Source organism: Balaenoptera ricei, chromosome 8 (assembly GCF_028023285.1).
Source record: "Balaenoptera ricei isolate mBalRic1 chromosome 8, mBalRic1.hap2, whole genome shotgun sequence".
NCBI lineage: Eukaryota > Metazoa > Chordata > Mammalia > Artiodactyla > Balaenopteridae > Balaenoptera > Balaenoptera ricei.
In genome coordinates, this window is record NC_082646.1 from 67,339,461 (window position 1) to 67,356,548 (window position 17,088).

At 52.6% G+C, this 17,088-nt stretch overlaps 1 protein-coding gene and 1 long non-coding RNA gene across 5 annotated transcripts in view; one reads left to right on the forward strand and one right to left on the reverse strand.

Moving 5' to 3' along the window:
• Positions 1-799: 799 nt before the first annotated feature.
• The window catches only part of LOC132370659 (uncharacterized), a 51,262-nt gene continuing 34,973 nt past the window's right edge, over positions 800-17,088 (forward strand). Inside the window, exon 1 of the long non-coding RNA XR_009504650.1 lies at positions 800-863. This is a non-coding gene — a long non-coding RNA (uncharacterized LOC132370659). The remainder of the gene's footprint in view (positions 864-17,088) is intronic.
• The window catches only part of SBF2 (SET binding factor 2), a 470,059-nt gene continuing 468,062 nt past the window's right edge, over positions 15,092-17,088 (reverse strand). For all 4 annotated transcript variants that reach the window (XM_059931110.1, XM_059931111.1, XM_059931112.1 and 1 more), the window contains one exon: positions 15,092-16,851. In XM_059931110.1, the coding sequence (XP_059787093.1) occupies positions 16,753-16,851 (99 nt within the window). In that variant the 3' untranslated portion in view covers positions 15,092-16,752. The remainder of the gene's footprint in view (positions 16,852-17,088) is intronic.

The following is a 17,088-nucleotide window of genomic DNA, read 5'->3' on the forward strand; positions in this document are numbered from 1 at the left end:
CAGGCTCTTATATTTTCAAAGGGCCGCCTGGCTGCTGTGTTGAGAACAGACTGAAGGTGCTAGAGGTGGAGGCACGGAGGCAGTTAGGAGGCTCCTGCAGAAATCCAGGAGGTGGACCAGGGCGGCAGTGGCAAAGGTGGTGACAGGTGGTCCAGTTCAGGATGTGTTTTGAAGGCACAGTTACCAGGATTTGCTGATGGATGGGCTGTGGCTGTGAGACAGAGGAAAATTCTGTCAAGGGTGACCCTAAAATTTTTGGCCAGGGCGACTATGAAGATGGAGCTCCTGTTTCTGAAGAAGTAAGTTGTCTTTTTTGGCAGGAGGCGGTGCAGGGAGAGGTGTTATATCACAGTTCAGATTGCGTTGCAGACTGATGCTCAAGGGGGGATATTAAGATGCAGTTGGATGTAAGAGTCTGGGGTTTAGGAAGGAGCTCTAAATTGGGGTCCCGATGGAGGGCTTGTGCCATGTAGATGGCATTTAAAGCCAGGGGACGATGAGCTCATCTAAGGAGAGTGCAGACAGGCAAAGGGTTCGAGGCATGACCTCTGGGCCATGCCAGTGTTTGAGGTTTAGGGGAGGACCAACCTCCACAGAGACCTGGATGGAGCGGCCAATGGGGCTGGAGGGAGAGCAGGAGATGAGGGGGCAAAGAAAATGTCTGAAGCTGGAGGGAGTGAACGTCACCTAGAGCTGCTGACGGCTCAGGAAGGACGAGGCTGGAGTGAAGGTTTGGTGGACACAGCAGTTCCTGGTTCTCAGTCCCGCCCGGTGTTTGCAGGCTCTGCTTCCGGGGAGGTGGTGGTGCAGATCAGCCTGGATGAGGAGGAACTGCACTGTGGCCCCCGCCGCCCTTGTCTCGGGTAAGGACACGGGGACGTGGCGGGTGCCCGGGGTCCCCGCAGCTCTTGAGCTGTACTGTCGCTCTGGGTCCCACTCTTCCAAAGCAGAGGCGAGCAGCAGGCTTGATGGAAAACTTCAGTTAATGGGAAACTTAATAGAACGAAAGCTTATTGTCGCTCAGGATGGAGTCTGGAGCGTGAAGGGACCTGACTTCTCAGTAATACCTAACATTCGTCCTCTCCAGGGAAGGCACCATGTGATTGGCTAAGTCTGTCACCTCGAACACAGACAACCTCTTTGGGCAGAGTTTTTTTGCCAGGCTACTCACGTTGTGTATTTGTGCACACAGAAACACAGTTGCCTTAGTTGAGGAATCCCAAGGACCAGGCTGTGGTCTAATCAGGGTTAAGGAAGTAGAACTGATTTCACGTAATACATATGATATAACCCTCAAGATTTATGCAGAAAGAAATGTTTGTGTCCATTTTCCTCAGCAAGGGGAAGTACTAGAGCTGTAAATACTCTTTTCTAGTATGAATGGGCTATGAGAATAGTGACTTGATAACTAGGTGTGTATGTCATATGAATAAAGGAATCTTTATTTAGGCCAATGAGCCATCAGGTCAGACTGGACCAGACAGATGGGCAGAGGTGGCTGGACAGAATGTTAAAAGGGATGATTGGTAGCTGGTCGGATGATTAAATTGGATAGAGAAATGACAGGTAGATGATGACTCTAGATTGACGGGTGTGTGAGTTTTAGGTTAATGGATGGACAGTGAATGGAGGGAGGGATGGCTCGATCCCTTGTGGCAGTGGTGCTTCAGAATCATCTGGCAGGTTTGTGAAACACAGGCTGCTGGATCCAGCCCCCAGAGGTTTTGATTCAGTAGATCCGTGGTAGGGCCTGAGAGTTTGCATTTCTAACTAGTTTCCGGGGGGTGCTGGTGCTCCTGATCCAGGGACCGTGCTCTGAGAACCACTGCCCTCTGGGGTGCCCGGGATTGTCCTACAAAACAACAGCCAAGGTGGCATTGCCAGGCCAGGTGGAGGGATGGGGATGGCATCCAGCAGGTGTCCAGGCGTCCTGTCACTGGCAACAGGCCTTTGTCCCCGGCAGGCCTAGGGGCCCATGGCTCTTCCCCTGGAGATGTAGCACCCTTGCCACCGCCCAGCACTGTCTGTCTGTCTGCCTCCAATCCCTGCCCTCCACAGCTAGGGTTAAATGGGGTCCATAAGGTGCGTGCATTTGGCCAGCGAAGGCTGGGGGCGCGGACACATGGAGCAATCAGGGGCAGTGCCCTGGCCAGCCCAGTGCGCGGGGCAGAGACGTCCCTTCCCTGAACCCCTGCGTGCCCCCTGTACCTCAGGAACTGCCCTCGGAAGTGCTGGAAGCCACTCCAGTGTTCCTTAACCTCAGCATCCCAGAGAAGCTGTTCTCATCAGGCCAGAACGGGCCAGGATGGCTCTTGGGGCTGCTCCTGGCGGCTCTGGGGCGCAGTGTGGCTGGGCGGGCAGTGAGGACGCCCCGAGCTGGAGTCTGTGGGTCGCGCCCCCTCTAGCCCAGCTGCAGACAAGCAGAGCCGCCCAGGCAGGCCCCCTGCTGGCCCAAACCATCCTTCTGTTTGTCACCCCTGCTTTCTCAGGTTTGCCAACCTCGCGTCTCAATAGGATCCTCCTGAGCAACATGGAAACATGCTCAAGTCTCCCTTGCCTTAAAAAGCGAACAGACAGCCCCTTTGACCCCGTATCCCCTCCAGCTGCTGCCTCCCATTCCCAGTAAACGTCCTCCAGAGAGCTGCTTGCTCGCCTGTCTCAGTTTCCTCCCCTCTCATGTACCTGCATGCCCACCAGAGTCTGGCTTCTGCCCTCCGCCCTCCATTCAGACGCGCCCGTCAAGTCGCTGGCTTCTTCCAGGACGCCAAGCGCTGAGCCCACTTCTCAGCCCCTCCCCGGCCACGCAGCGCCCCAGCCCTCCGAGCACTCCTGGCTTCTCCCACCGCTCTTCTCCGTTCCGTGCGTGGCACCGCCTTCCCCTGCTTCTCTCCGCACCCCTGGCGCCCCTCCTGCCAGGTCCGCCCTCCGCCCAGTGCCCTGCAGCCACAGGCTGCCTCTCTTCCCTCTTCCTCTGAGCTCTCGCCCTCGGCTTGGATGGCCGTCCCTACTTTTCTGTCCCCCAGATGTGCGCCTCCAGCCCCTTCCTTGCTGCGAGGCCATCCCAAAGGCACGGCAGCCTCCACGGGCCCGGGGCCAAACTTACCATCCTGTCCCGTCCGGCGGCAGCCCTGGCCAGCGCCCGGTGAGAGGCACCAGCCAACTGCGCCCCTCGGAAACTTGGAGGCCTTCGACACCTCTCCCCCTGGGCCTCCGTGGCCAGATGACCACATCTCGCCCCATCTTATTGCCTCAGTCGCTTTGGACTGTGTGCAGCGCTTTGCATCGTCACTGCCCCATCCGAATCCAAACCACCGTCCTTCTTCCCTGGACCACAACGGCCTCCTGAGTGGTCTCCCCACATCCTCTCTTACGTGCCTCTGGCCCATTTTCCATGTTGCAGCTGCTTCGCGCACGGATTCTGCTTTTTTTTTTTTTTTTTTTTTTTGATGGCTTAGGTGCATTTTATTGGTTTTCTTTCAGAATCCTTCTACAAAAGAGCAAAGTTAAAAAGCAAGTCCCTGGCAAGAGGGTGAGGACCATTCCTCCTTCCACAGAGCCCTCCCCCTCCCCACGTTCCCCCCCTGTGTCACCGTTGTGGTTCACGGGGGCAGAGGGCCTGCTACTCAGGAGGACAGTCAGAGAGGCTCTCACACACACAGATGGGAGACGACTCGCCTGGAGAGGGCAGGGCTGGCTTAGGGTCACAGCAGGGGCTGGAGTCTCCAGGGCAGGAAGGCAGACCGCGTGTAGGCTGGAGGCCCGTTAGACACGGAGCTCTGCCAGGCCTCCTCAGGAACCTAGAAGAGGCTGTGAAATTTGCAGTATCAGGTTTCGGAAAACACAGGGTCAGGGTCAGCGGAGCAGCTGGTAGTGGGGAAGGCCAGGCCCAGCTAATTTCCTGTCAGAGTGGCCCAGAGGCCCCAGCCCCTCTCCGGGCTGGCCACAGGGGAGGAGATGCCGGGAATGGCTCACATTCCTCTGGCTGGGGCCACGCCGGACCTCAGGGGACTTGTGGGGAGTGAGGAGGTGGATGTGCTGAGGCCAGAGTCGGGGGCCCTCTGCAAGGACCAGGCCTCTCCGTCCAACCCTTTGGCTGGAGGGGGGCCAGGGGCTGTAGAGCAGAGCAAAAATCCATCACAGCTGCTGGAGCTTTAGGATAAAGGAGCCCAACCTCACATTTCAGATGAGGAAACAGAGGCTCAGACAGGACCAGGTCTCACAGGATCACACAAGCATCCTGGTTCTAAGCCCTGAACTCTGTTTCTTCTGGCCAGGGCCAGAAGGCCCTGCTTTGCTGAGCTGTGTGACAGTGGGGGACAAGCGGGCTAGGTCTGTGCCACTCTTGGAGGGAGGCAGGAACCCTCACTTCCAGCCCGGGATGCGTGCTTCCCAGGTGGTCTAGCTGTGGGGTGGGCAGCCCGCGTGGGGAGGGCGTGCATGCGAGCTGTGAGTCAGCTGAGGGCCCATGTGTCCTCCCGCTGGAGGACCCCAGCTCATTCCACGCACAGATGGAACTCTACATCCTGGTCCAGCCCTAGGAGGGTGAGGCCATGGAGTCCTGGCCTTGAGTGGCCTCTAAGTGGCCTGGCCAGGCCCAGGGGGAGGCAGAGGTCATGGGTCCCTGGCCCGGTTGAAGTACGATGCCGGGGAGGACGAACCGGGGATGCAGTCACACAAGCCCGGGTGCAGACCTGGCTCCGTCAGATGCTGCCGTGGGACCTTGGGCCAGTCAGTTAACCTTTCTAAACTATTGGCCCCTCAGCTGCAAAGCAGGGAGGGGCTACTCCGTTTCTCTCTTTCCATCTAGTGGTACGGTGGCTCTGTGACTTGGGCAGAAGGTCTCCTGCCTGACACTGTGGGACAGAACCCCTCCCAGAGCCCGGAAGGGCTGCCCATGCCCTCGCTCTGCGGGTGCCCCCTGCTCCTCCCAAGCAGCAGGTGGCCTCCTGGGGAGGTGGGGCCAGGGCACCCGCGCTCCACCTGGCCGTCCTTCCCTGTCTCCCGGCAGTTGCCTCTGAGGCTGGGGACGTTTTCAGGTGCCCCAGGCATCCACCTGCCTGTCCTGAGCGCCCCTCCCCCTCCCTCCCCTCCGCCCACCAGTCGGGCCCCAGGTCCTACAGATGCCACCTCAGGCCTGTCTCCAAGGCTTCCACATCTAGCCAGCCGCACTGCCTTCTCAAATTTGAACCACCACAGTGGCCGCGAGCTGCCCTCCCTTCTCACTCTCCCCCGCGTGTTCTTCACTCGGGAGAATCTTTTTAAACCGCGTCACAACCTGGCTTAACGGCCTTCCCTGCCCTCCTCCGTGCACCTTTGCATCCGTGAACTCAGCCTAAATGTCAGTCACTCAGGGAAGTCTTCTCTGGTCCTCAGGACTGGACTAGGATCTCCTCCCATCTTTCCACAGGCCCCTCGCTGTCCCAACCCTGTCACAGCTTTGATTACACTAGATATCAAACTTTGCATGTCTGGATAATGGCTTATTTTACTTGGGGTCCAGCGTAGCCAGAACAGGCATCAGCACACAGCAAGCAAGAATGATGGACAAATGCCTGAAAAGATGGACACACCATAGTTTGGGGTGATGGGCCCATTCATAGTAGGTTCCGTCCTACAGTCGGAGGTTTGGGGGAACGTGCCCCTTATTAGGGCTGACCATGGCACCTCACATACCAAGGCCCTGGGCAGAGACATAACTTCTGGTCACCTCCCTTTGGTGAGGCTCAAGTGATGGGGTCATGGCAGGGACCCCCAGGCCCACCTGCTAAACTCAGCTGCCCCCAGGAAATTTGGATGTTGACAGAGGCAATGGGTGGGTCCGTGTCGGAAAGCGTCTGCATGTATAAGTGCCTATGTCACTGGGGTGTGTACACGTGCAAGTGTACGTGTGTGAACACGCAGCCCTTGTCTGTTGCCTGTGTGTCAGGACTGTGTTTGCGTGTGTGTGAGTGCCCCCCTCAGGGCCTTGCAGCAACTCCTTCCCAACCCAGCCCAGCCCCCCGAGGCCATACCCTCCATAACACCTCTGCCCTCTGCCTCCCTCCTGCCTCTCCCTGGGCCATCCCCCATGCAGCATCCCTGCCCAGGGCTCCGGTGCCCTACACACACATCTGTAATTTCGTGTATCACGGCAGTTCATCTGTATGATGCTGTATTAGTTTTCTGTTGCTGCTGTAACAAATTACTACAGACTTAGTGGCTTAAAACAGCAGATTTATTATCTTACAGTTCTGGAGGCCAGAAGTCCAAAATTGGTCTCACTGGGCTAAAATGAAGGTGTCAGCAGGGCTGTGTTCCTTCGTGGAGGCTTTCCCAGCTTCCAGAGGCTGCCCACATTCCTTTGCTCATGGCCCCTTCCGTCTTCAAAGTCAGCGATGGCTGACTGAGTCTCTCTCTTATCACATCACTCTGACGGTCGCGTCTGCCTCCCTCTTCTGCTTATAAGGACCCTTGTGATGACATTGGGCCCATCCGGGGTAGTCTCTCGAGGTCAGCTGATTAATAGTCTTAATTCCATCTGCAACCTTAATTCTTTGCCACATCAGGTAGCATCTTCACAAGCTCTGGGGATGCGGACGCAGACATCTTTGGGGGCGGTGCAGGGACGACATTATTCTGCACATCAGAGATGGTCTGTCCCTTCTTTCACTTGTGAGCTCTTTGGGCCTGTGCTGTGTCTTACACATCTGCAGATGCCTCAAGAGCAGAACAGTGCCCAGCCCGCACTAGGTGTTTATTATATATTTGTTGGATAAATTCAGCCAACAATTTGTGGAGAATCCATTTTGTGTTGGGTAAGTTTACATATATCATCACAGTTTTTGTTCCCACTTTATAGGTGAGGAAATTGAGACTCAGAGAAGTTAGGAACCACCCAAGGCCAAAGAGTAAGTGACAGAGCAGAAGCTCAGTGGACGTTGACCTCAGGTAGACAAGGCTGACACCTTTGTTCCTTTGAGTCTGGAGCTCCAAGAGAGACAAGCCCCTAGACCTTTGGTGGTGGCCATGAAAAGGCACCTCTCAGGTTTCAGACTGGCCCCCGCTGCAGTGTTCTGACCCCCGTCACCATTTGCTCTCAGGTTCCCGGGCTGCCCTGACAGGCAGTCTTGGCACGAGGTCTCCCCCACTGGCCTTGTTGCTTTCTTAGATCTGAACCGCAGCCTAAAACTCTTCTGCTCACCTTCTGTCCTCCCGTCTCTCCTCTGTAGGGGTCAAACCTACATGAGTCTGATGTTCCTCCCAGCTGCCCCCCACTCCCTGCTCCCTGCCCACCTTCCCTCACAGGTGTTAGCCCTGGAAATCTCTTGCACATAGAATCCCGTCTTCCTGTCTACTCCTTTAAGGACCAGAACTGACATAAATGGTCTGAGGAAGCAGAGTAAGAAGAGGACCTGAGACTGTCTCACTCTGAGGGCAGGGGAGGAGGATGCCGTCCTGGTTGGTGGGCGCCCCAGATGGTCCCTAGAGCAGGTAGTAGCTCAAATGCTAAATATTTCACTGGTGAGGACTTGGGAAAATTTCCTAGAGGAGAAGAATTCTGTGGCAGGGGTGATAATTCAGGCATTTGAAAAATAAGGGGGGGGAAGAGTGCCTTCTAAAGATCGGCTGGTTACTGCTCGCTCGTCCTGATGCCCCACAGAGGGAGGAAGAAGGACAGTGGGCCGCTAACAAGCAGCCGGTGGGTGAGTGTGACAGCAGGGATCCCGGGGGCGGGGGGTGTGCCTGAAAAGGGGCCCTTACCCCTGGAGTGGGGGACAGGTACAGCTGAGTGGCAGGTGAAGACAAATAGAGTTGCAGAGCTCCAGATGAGTCTGAGCCCTCAGCCAAGGTAGTTGTGTGAGGACCGGGCCCAGCTGGGGAAATCTGGAGCCCTGAGACCTGAGCTGAAGGCTTCTGCATGGCACCCCTGAGGTCACTGGTGCTACCTCTTCCCTGACCCTCTGGGCTGGCAGGGGTGACCCACCCTTCCTCATGAGAGCTGCCATCTCTGCTGCACTGAAAGATGCCACAGAGGCCTCGCCCCCGCGAGTGCCCTCCCAGGAGTTGCCCCTGCTTCCTCTCCTGTCTGCCAAGGACAATGATTAGGGTTGAATTCCAGAATGATCTGGCTGGGGACGTGCTGGACCTGATAAGGGGGAAAGAGACTATCTCGTGAAAGAATAGGAACTATCGTGGACACTGGCAGGAGGAGGGGATGCTCCTGGGATTGGATTTTGAGAGTGCTTGATTAAGGCAGCTGGAGCATAAGACCGGATAAGCAAGATTCCATTGACGTGAGGACACTTTGTTGAGACACAAGATTTAATACCCTAGCTAGGATGCCAGGGGATGGAGCAGACTCTCTTAGAGGTCTGGAAAAAGCAGAGGCCGGCACTCAACGAAATGAAAATACCCAAGTTCCCCTGGCAGATGGTAGAGAAGAAATTTACGACAGCTGAGGGAAATGGGCACCTGGAATGATGTATTATGTAAGGCCAGTAGTGACGGGCAAGACAGAGGGCAGACAAGGGGGCTTGCCCTACAGAAAGCTGTAGAGATGGTGAACAGAGCATGGTGTCCCTAGGGGCAAGACGGACGGGCAGCCAGTAGGCTCTGCTTAATATCAACAGCCAGGAAAGCAGACAGGAATGGAGGAGCAGGAGGCAGGGGCAATAGCAAGTCATGGTCCCTTGCTGAGTTCCCAGACCTGAGCCAGTTTTCAGATATGGAGCCCATCGACTGAAGAGGTGGCCAAGTCTCTAGGAGGAAGGACCCTGCAAAACTGCAACCAGTATGTATCATGAGGAGTCCTTCAGTTTTTCCCCAAAGGTCTATGGCCATTTGTTTGGGTGACTGTTCACTAGAGAAAGGGGAGCAGTAGACAGAGTTTGAGTTGACATTAACACCTGGAGACTCGAAGCATCATCACAGGCCCTTTTTCAGAGCGGGGCCTATGGAGGTCAGGTAGCAAGTGGAATCCCGGCTACGGTTTGGCTTGCAGTGGGCTCACTGGGTCCACAACCCAGCCGGCAGTCCCTTGTACTCCAGTGTTTAACTAGAATTCAGGTGCTCTGATAGTAGGGGTAACCCCGCCTTGGGTGCCTGGCCCAGTGGGTAGGAGCTCTCATAGTAGAGAAGGCCAAGTGGAAACTTCTGAAACTGCCTTCTCACTCCCTCACCCTGCTCAAGGTAGTAAATAAAAAATAACATCTCATCCCAGGGGTTATGGCAGAAACGAATGCCCCCATTAACCACTTAAAGGACGAATGGGTGGTGGTCCTACCATTTCTCATTTAATTCACCAGTCCGACCTCTGCAGAAATCTACAGATCCAGGAGGAAGACTGCAGACTGTCTCAGGCTTAACCAAGTGATAGCCCTGTTTGCAGCTGCTGTGTCAGATGTGGAATCATTGCTAGAGCAGATTAATAAGGCCTTAGGTATGTGGTTTGCGGTCATTTGGCAAATGTGTTCTTTTCCACTCCAGTTTGAAAAGAGGATCAGAAACAGCTCACATTCACATGGGATGAACAACAATATTCATTTACAGTTTTGCCTCAGGGCTACGCTTGTCATAATATAATCCCTTTGTGATAATATGCCCTTCGTCATAATATAATCCCCAGAGATCAGGGCCACGTGAGTACCACAGTGATCCGTTACATCAATGACACCGTGGTGATGAGACAGGATGAGCAAGAGGTGCCTCTGTGCTGGAGGCCATGGCGAGACCACATGCAGTTCAGAGTGTGGCATATAAACCTACGAAGACTCAAGGACCTGCCACTTCAGTGAAGTTTGTAAGGGGTTCAGTGGCCAGGGGTATGCCAGGATATCCCCTCCCTAGTAAAAGAAATTGCTACATCTTGTCTCTTTCACAATGGTGAAGACAGCACGGTGCCTGGTACCCCCGTTCGGGGTTTGAGACAGCATATTACTCTTGGTGACATGGAAGGCTGCTGGCTGTAGGTGGATCCCACAAAAGGAACAGGCACTGCAGAAGGTCCAGGCTGCACCGCCAGCAGTCCTGCCATTTGGGTCATATAATTTGGCAGACTCTCTGGTGTTGGAAGTGTCAGCAGTGGGAAAGGGAAAAGATGTAGTATGAAGCTTGTGGGAAGTCCCAGTGGGAGAATCACAGGGCAGGCCCCTGGGGTTCTACAGCAAGGCTATGCGATCGGCAACAGAGGATCACACACCTTTTGAGAAACAGTTTCTGGCACGTTACTAGGCTCTGGTTCCTAAGCTCTGGAACATTTGACCGGGGCATACCATATGGGGCGTCTGAAACTGCCCATTCTGAGTTGGGGTCTGTTGGATGCATCAATTCAGAGTCACATGGGCCTGGCAGTAGACTATTCATAAGATGGAAATGCTCCCTCTGGGGTTGAGCCTGAGCGGGGCCGGAGAGCACCAGTAAACCGCGTGAGGACATAGCCAATGCCTGTCCCCTGGCTGGTACCTATGGCCACATGGAGGGTCCTGTACAACCCACTGAAAGAGGAGGAAAACGCCTGAGCTTGGTTTATGGATGGGTTGATGTGGTACATGGGTACAAGCTGAAGATGGACAGCGGCTGCATGACAGAGGTGTAAAGGGAAATGGAAAATATTCCCACTGGGAAGAGCTGTGAGCAGAGGACTTGGTCATGTACTTCGTGTACAATAAGTGGCCCAAGGCAGTGAGAAGACACACACACTCTTGGGCAATGGCCAAATGGCCTGTTTGGTCAGGGGCCTGGAAGGAAAAGGATGGGAAAACTGGGGACAAGGAGATGTGAGGTAGAGACGAGTGGATGGACATATGGCAGAAAACATGAAGATTTTAGTGCCACGTGCTAATGCCCATTAGAAAGCACCCAACACATTAAGGCAGTGAGTTTAAGCAAGTAAACAAAATGACCTGGACGGTTGATGCTAGCTGGTCCTTATCATTGGCTGCATAGAACCAGCGCAATGAGCATGAGTGGAGTGGCCACAATGGCAGAGGCAAAAGCTAACACGGGCCCCAAAGCACAGACTCCCACAGACCAAGGCCGCTCTAGGTCCTGCCGCCCCTCAATGTCCAGCTCACCAGCAGCAGAGACCTATGCTGAGCCCTCATGTGGCACTGTTCCCACCTGGGGCAAGTCAGCTACATCAGGCCCTTTCCATCCTGGAAGGGCCAGTGATTCATCTTCACAGGGATAGAGAACTATTCTGGGTTTCCCTTTCCTGACCACAGAACCTCAGTTAGCACCACTGCCCAGGGACTTACAGAAGGCTGGAGCCAAAGGTGTGGAATTCCACTCAGCTTAGCATTTGGCCAGGGACACAGCAAAGGTCCTCTTGCACTCTAGTTCATGGCTGCCACCAGGGCGCTTAGAACTCCTATGTCCAGGAACCAGCAGGGATCCTTGACCCTGATCAGCAGAAGGCAGGGCTGCTTCTACACGATGGGGGCAGGAAGGATGCTGTGTGCTGGGTGGTCCTCTAGCTGCCTCCAAGTAATCCCCCCTGTAACTGAGAAAGGACCCGTGCAGCAGCCCTGACCTGAGACAGGTCTAATTACCAAGTATTCAGGTCCCTCCTCCCCCATCAAAGGTTTTGGTCAAGTCAACAGGCAAGCTGAGGCTGTTGAGAGTGAGGGGAATTCAAAATGGAGAGTGGGGGAGGGAGAGCGTGAGATTAACTCCATGACAGGGTAGTTAGCCTTCCGACTCCCCTCTTTCTCTCCTCTGAGTCTCCCTTAGGAAGAGAGGCCCAAGGGAAACAGGGAGGAGCTGCTCTCTGAGCCTGGCCACAAGGGGAGGACCGCAACCACCGTGAGAGGACGTCCCCCGGGTCTCTGACTGCAGGGACTGTGCCTGACTGTCTGCCCCAGCTGTGCTTTCTGGAATCTACTACTGTGTTTGCTTCCCTGACTGCTGCCTGCTGGTGACTAAGCGGGGCAGGGCTCCCAGGCAGGCCCGCCCTTGGGAGGTGTGGGGTTCCTCTGACGACGACTCCTGAGGACTTCTCACCTGTCTCGCCAGGCTTCCTTAGAACTGCTCCACAGTCTGTCTCCCACCCAACTTTTCCTCCTCCCTCCCTTCCCTTCCCTTTGTCTTTCACAAGGTCACACCTGCACCCAGGTCTCCTGGGCCTCGCAGCCTCCCCCGCTTTCCTTCCCGTTCCGGGCCTGCTTCTCAGAGGACTGGGGCTAACACACCTGTCACCCCAAGCGGGGTTCTGGACCAGCAGCCTCAGCGTCACCTGGGAGCTTATTAGACATACGGAATGTCAAGCCCCCTCTCAAACCTACTGAATCAGAATCTTTATTTTAACAAGGTGATTCATACACGCACTATAATTTAAGAAGCGTTGATTTATAGATGATTTGGTCTTGTTCAGCAAATCCTTTAAATCTCAGTTTGGAATCTCAGTCATTGCAAAGGTGAACCGTTGGAATCACAAAATCACAGATCTGGGTCCCTCATTTTACAGGTCAAAGCCTGCAGAGCTAAGGCGAAGGTTCAATGTCATATCGTGAATTAGAACAGAGCCAGCACCCGGGTCTCTCACCTCCCAGCTCTTCCCACTTTGGCTCTGCTGTGAGTAGGCCACTTGCTCTAAATCTGCATTGCCTAGCATGGTAGCACTGGAATGTGGCTAGTTGTGGTATAATAAAAAAACAAATTTTTTTGGGGGGGGGGGTCTTTGTCCTGGGTTTGCGGTACAGAGTTGCTAAAACATTTAGAATTTCCTGAGTGAAAGGAGTGCCTTTGTTATTCATAATGAGTCCCTTTGACCACACCTGTGTTTATGTGAATGCAGTGACTCAGGCTGGGGCCCCTAGATAGCTTCAGGATGAGGACTGGTTACCAGAAGGAACAACGTGTGAATAGTGTGGGAAGCTACAGCCTCTAGGGGGGCTGGAGAGTGGGTTATGAAAACATCCTGAACAAGATCCAGAGAGCTTCCCAGTTGGCGACCACACGGAAGTGCTGGGAGGGCGGCACGCCCACACCCAGAGAGGGCATGGAGGCACCACGCCATCACTGCTCCCAAGCCTTGCCCCACACATCTCTTCCATGCGGCTGTTGTTGTTTCCTTTATGCCAAACCAGTAACATAAGCAAAGTATTTTCCTGAGTTCTGTGTGTTCTTCATGGTCCCTGGGACTTGCAACTGGCCTCTGAAGGGAGGCAGTCTTATGGGACCGAGCCCTTAACTGTGGGGTCTGTGCTGACTCTGGGGAGGATGTGTCAGAACTGGATGCGCTGCCGGACACGCAGCTGGTGTGGGAGAACTGGAGAATGGAGTGGGAAAATGACACGCACTTCGTAAGAGAAGTGGTGTCGGAAAAAAGGTAACGCAGTGGTCCAAACTGAGATGTGCTGTAAGTGCAAAATACACACTGGATTTTGAGGACTCGATATGAACGAAGACTATAAAATATTTCATTAATAATTTTTTGTATCAATTACATGTTGAAATAGTGTTTTTGATAGATTACGGTAAATATTGAAAATAAGATAAAATGTTATAAAATTAACTTCATCTATTTCTTTTTTTTTTTAAACAGTTTTACTTATTTATTTATTTATTTGGTTGCACCGGGTCTTAGTTGTGGCAGGCAGGCTCCTCAGTTGCGGCACGTGGGCTCCTTAGTTGCGGCATGGGAACTCTTAGTCGTGGTGTGTGGGATCTAGTTCCCTGACCAGGGATGGAACCCGGGCCCCCTTCACTGGGAGCACGGAGTCTTATTCACTGCGCCACCAGGGAAGTCCCTCTGTTTCTTTTTACTTTTTAAAAAAGATACACAAGTGGCTTGCATTATGTATCTATTTGGCAGTCCTGCTCCAAGCCCTATCTCTTCATCAGCACTGCTTTATTTTTGGCTTATTTCATAGCTCTGGTTGCTGGTTGCCGTAGCTGAGGGCATTTCCTGGTAATCAGCCTAAAATCTTGAGATTATTCAGAAATTCTTTATGAGATAATGGGGTTACTTAACAACTCTTAAAAGAACTCCTAGTGAAATATCTATAAATGTCAATTTTCACTGAGAAGCAAACCAGCCGTACCATTAACAGTTAACGCTCTGGCTCTGGAGTGAGGCCACTGGGCGGAGGGTTTGGGAGGTAAGAATAAAGAAGCAGGGCTGAAGGTTTTGGGGAGTGGGACTTGCGCTCACGTGCTGCCTCGGGTCTGCATCTTTCCAGAGCCCGGAGTAGAAAGGCTCTGTCGCAGGAGCCGCGGGGGCAGGGGCACCAGGCCCCAGTCTTTCTTCCTTGGAACCTAGTGCCCTTCTCCCCGTCACAGCTAAGACGGGAGGAATGAAGGGCGTCCTGACACTTGTGCTCAACTCCCAGTCCCAGCTGTTTCCCCCCTTACTGAATGTCAGGGACACAGTAGGACAGAATGGTAGGTCCCAGGGCCAGCCATTAAGAAGAGAGGCCTGGGGCTAATGAAGGCCTGAGGGCCCTGGCCTGGGTCACACGAGCCCTCTAGACTGAGGAGATCTGAAGGCTCAAGAGGGGGATGCCACTGCCTCACCCTGGGGGTCCCCCTCACGGAGGGCTCCTGGGTGTCGAGACTTAGAGGTTCAGCCCTGAGGAGAACCTGCATTCTGCTGGCTCCATTCGAGATGTAGTCAGAGTCCCCAAGGGAAACTCCAAGGGCTTATCTAGAGCAAGTGTTGTCCAGAACGGACAGCACTGATCCTTCATCTGTGCTGTTTAACTACTTCCTGAAGCAGAAAAACCTCCTTCCAAACTAGAGTTAAATTTCTCCTGCCTAAAGTTCTCACAAATTGCCATATGCCACAGGTGGTGAAACTGCGACCGGGAAGAGGTAAAGGACTTAACCAATTTCACACAGCTCACTGGAGGCTCAGGGTGGGGGTGGCGGCCTCAGGTCTCTTACCTAAACTCTGCAGCAGTGCTTCCAGAACCCAGAAGCTCAGGCCAGCATGTCCAGTGTCTCTGGTTACTTCCTGAGCAAAGGGCAGTGATGACATTAAGAGAACCAAGGCAAGAAATGGGTTACGCTGCATTTTACCCTTGAACTTTTAGTCCCACGTATGACTCATAAACGTTGCCTTCTGAGTACTAAGCAATGCACAGTGAACTTTATTTCAGTAAATGAGGGATGCTTTTCCTTAAGAAATAAATTTAATTCAAGGTGGTTAGTGAATGCAAGGCATGTAGCGCCTTCATGAAAGTTACAAGAATCCAGTTACAAAAGAAGCACTGTGTAAAGTCTCAAATAGCTGAGGGTACAACGGGCTCCATACTTTACAGAGTACAAAAAATTATTTCATGTACAAAGAAAAATACAAATAATGTGCAAAAACCATTTTCACAGGTGGCAATTTATAAAATGAAAATGATAGAAAAACCCTTCATTCTTATCATCCCCCAATTTCTTATATATTAACACAATTCTATTTTCTAGTGTGTAGATAATTTTAAATTTGAAAATCTGATTTATTTTTAATCTACAAAGTGGCTTTTTAAAAAGGGAACCATTTCACTACTGAAATTTTATGAATGAATCAGTTAATTTTATATTAAATTATAAGCAGACTATCTGAAAAACAAGGATATAAGAACTCATATATACATATTTTTGAAATATTAGTTTGGTATTTAACATATTAACATTTCAAAACAAATGTAATGATCTAGCTACCTACGACTCCAGCCAACCGCAGCGGCCGTTGCAGAAAAGCTGTTTCTGTGCGCCGTGAGAAACAGCAATCCTGGTGTCTTAAGCTGAACAAACACAGGCTATCAAAAGTAAAGAAAACTTAAAGACCAAACAAGTCCCTACTGTTCATGTGCAGAGGTGCCGTTTGGGTATCCAGTCACGCCACAGTGCGACCTCGGTTTACACAGCCGTTGTCATAGGGGTCGTGTGGTCATAAACAGCTGGCTTCTGTCTCTCAAACATCTTCACTTTATTAGTTCAGTGCAAGTGTCTGTTTTGTGAGTTAGTGCATTCAGCGTTCTGCATGTTATTCTGTGTAAGAAGCTGTCGGGGAGCAGAAGAATACGTGGGAACACAAAGTCCTGCGTCCTCAGGGCACCTCTGGCCTAGAAAATTCAGTGTTTTGGAAACAGTATTTTCCTGCATTGGCCTGGTGATTACTGCATCATTCTCTGGACAGTCTTTTTCCATCAGGATAGTCTTATGTGCCCCTCTTTGCCTGCCACTGAGCACTGATGGTCTTGCTGTGAACCCCAATGGTCGAGCAGGTATCACGGAAGCACCTTTGACAGCACCAGAGAACTGAGCATCTCTAAGGTCAGGCAGTAAGAATAGGAGCCTTTGATGGAAAACCTGTTCTATGCAGAATGGAAGATAGTCTTTTAGGATTAAGATAGGATTTTGATTTTTGCTTGTCAGAAAGCTCCAAGGATATTAGGACCTTGGAGAACAAAAAGGATCTATCTTTCATGAAGAAGGACCCAGGTAGGTGGTAGCCACTTTGCCTAGGGGATGGGTGACAGTCGGCTCAGGAAGCATTCTTCTGATCCCTAACCATGAAGACCCTGTTAGAACAACCTAGTGCAAGATACAGGGAGGGCCTAGGGCTCTTGACCAGACCTGTGTAACACATCCATTCAGGCTAAGCAGACTTAGCAACTGCTAAAAGAGGGGAATGGGTAAGTCTGGGTAGGAGAACCTTAGGCCCTGGGATGACTCATCAGAACCAGCAGGAAGCTGTCAGCTCCTCAAGGACTCACACACTTTTTTCCTGTCTGGCAGCACAAGCCCCTCCTCCCTCTTCTGTTGGGTTGACCATGGGCATCAGGCGTCAGAGATACAGCTCTGGATCCTGTCCACCCACTGCTGGGCACTCTGTCCATCCTGGGCACAGAAGTTATACACACGTTTGCTGGTCTTGAGCTATAAAATCAAATGACGAGAACCAGAGATGAAGGGCAGGGCTAGTCTATGGCTTTGGGCAAGTGTGCAAATAAATCCCTGTGACCTTCCCTTTCCGTTCTGCCCCAGAACCTCTGTTATTTTCTCTGCCCCCCACTATCATACTGTCATTGCCTTTAGAGTCATTATACTTTCCTGGCCCCCAAAGTCAAGGGGGATGTCAACAGAAGGGCCTGGCAGAGAAGAGAGACACACTAG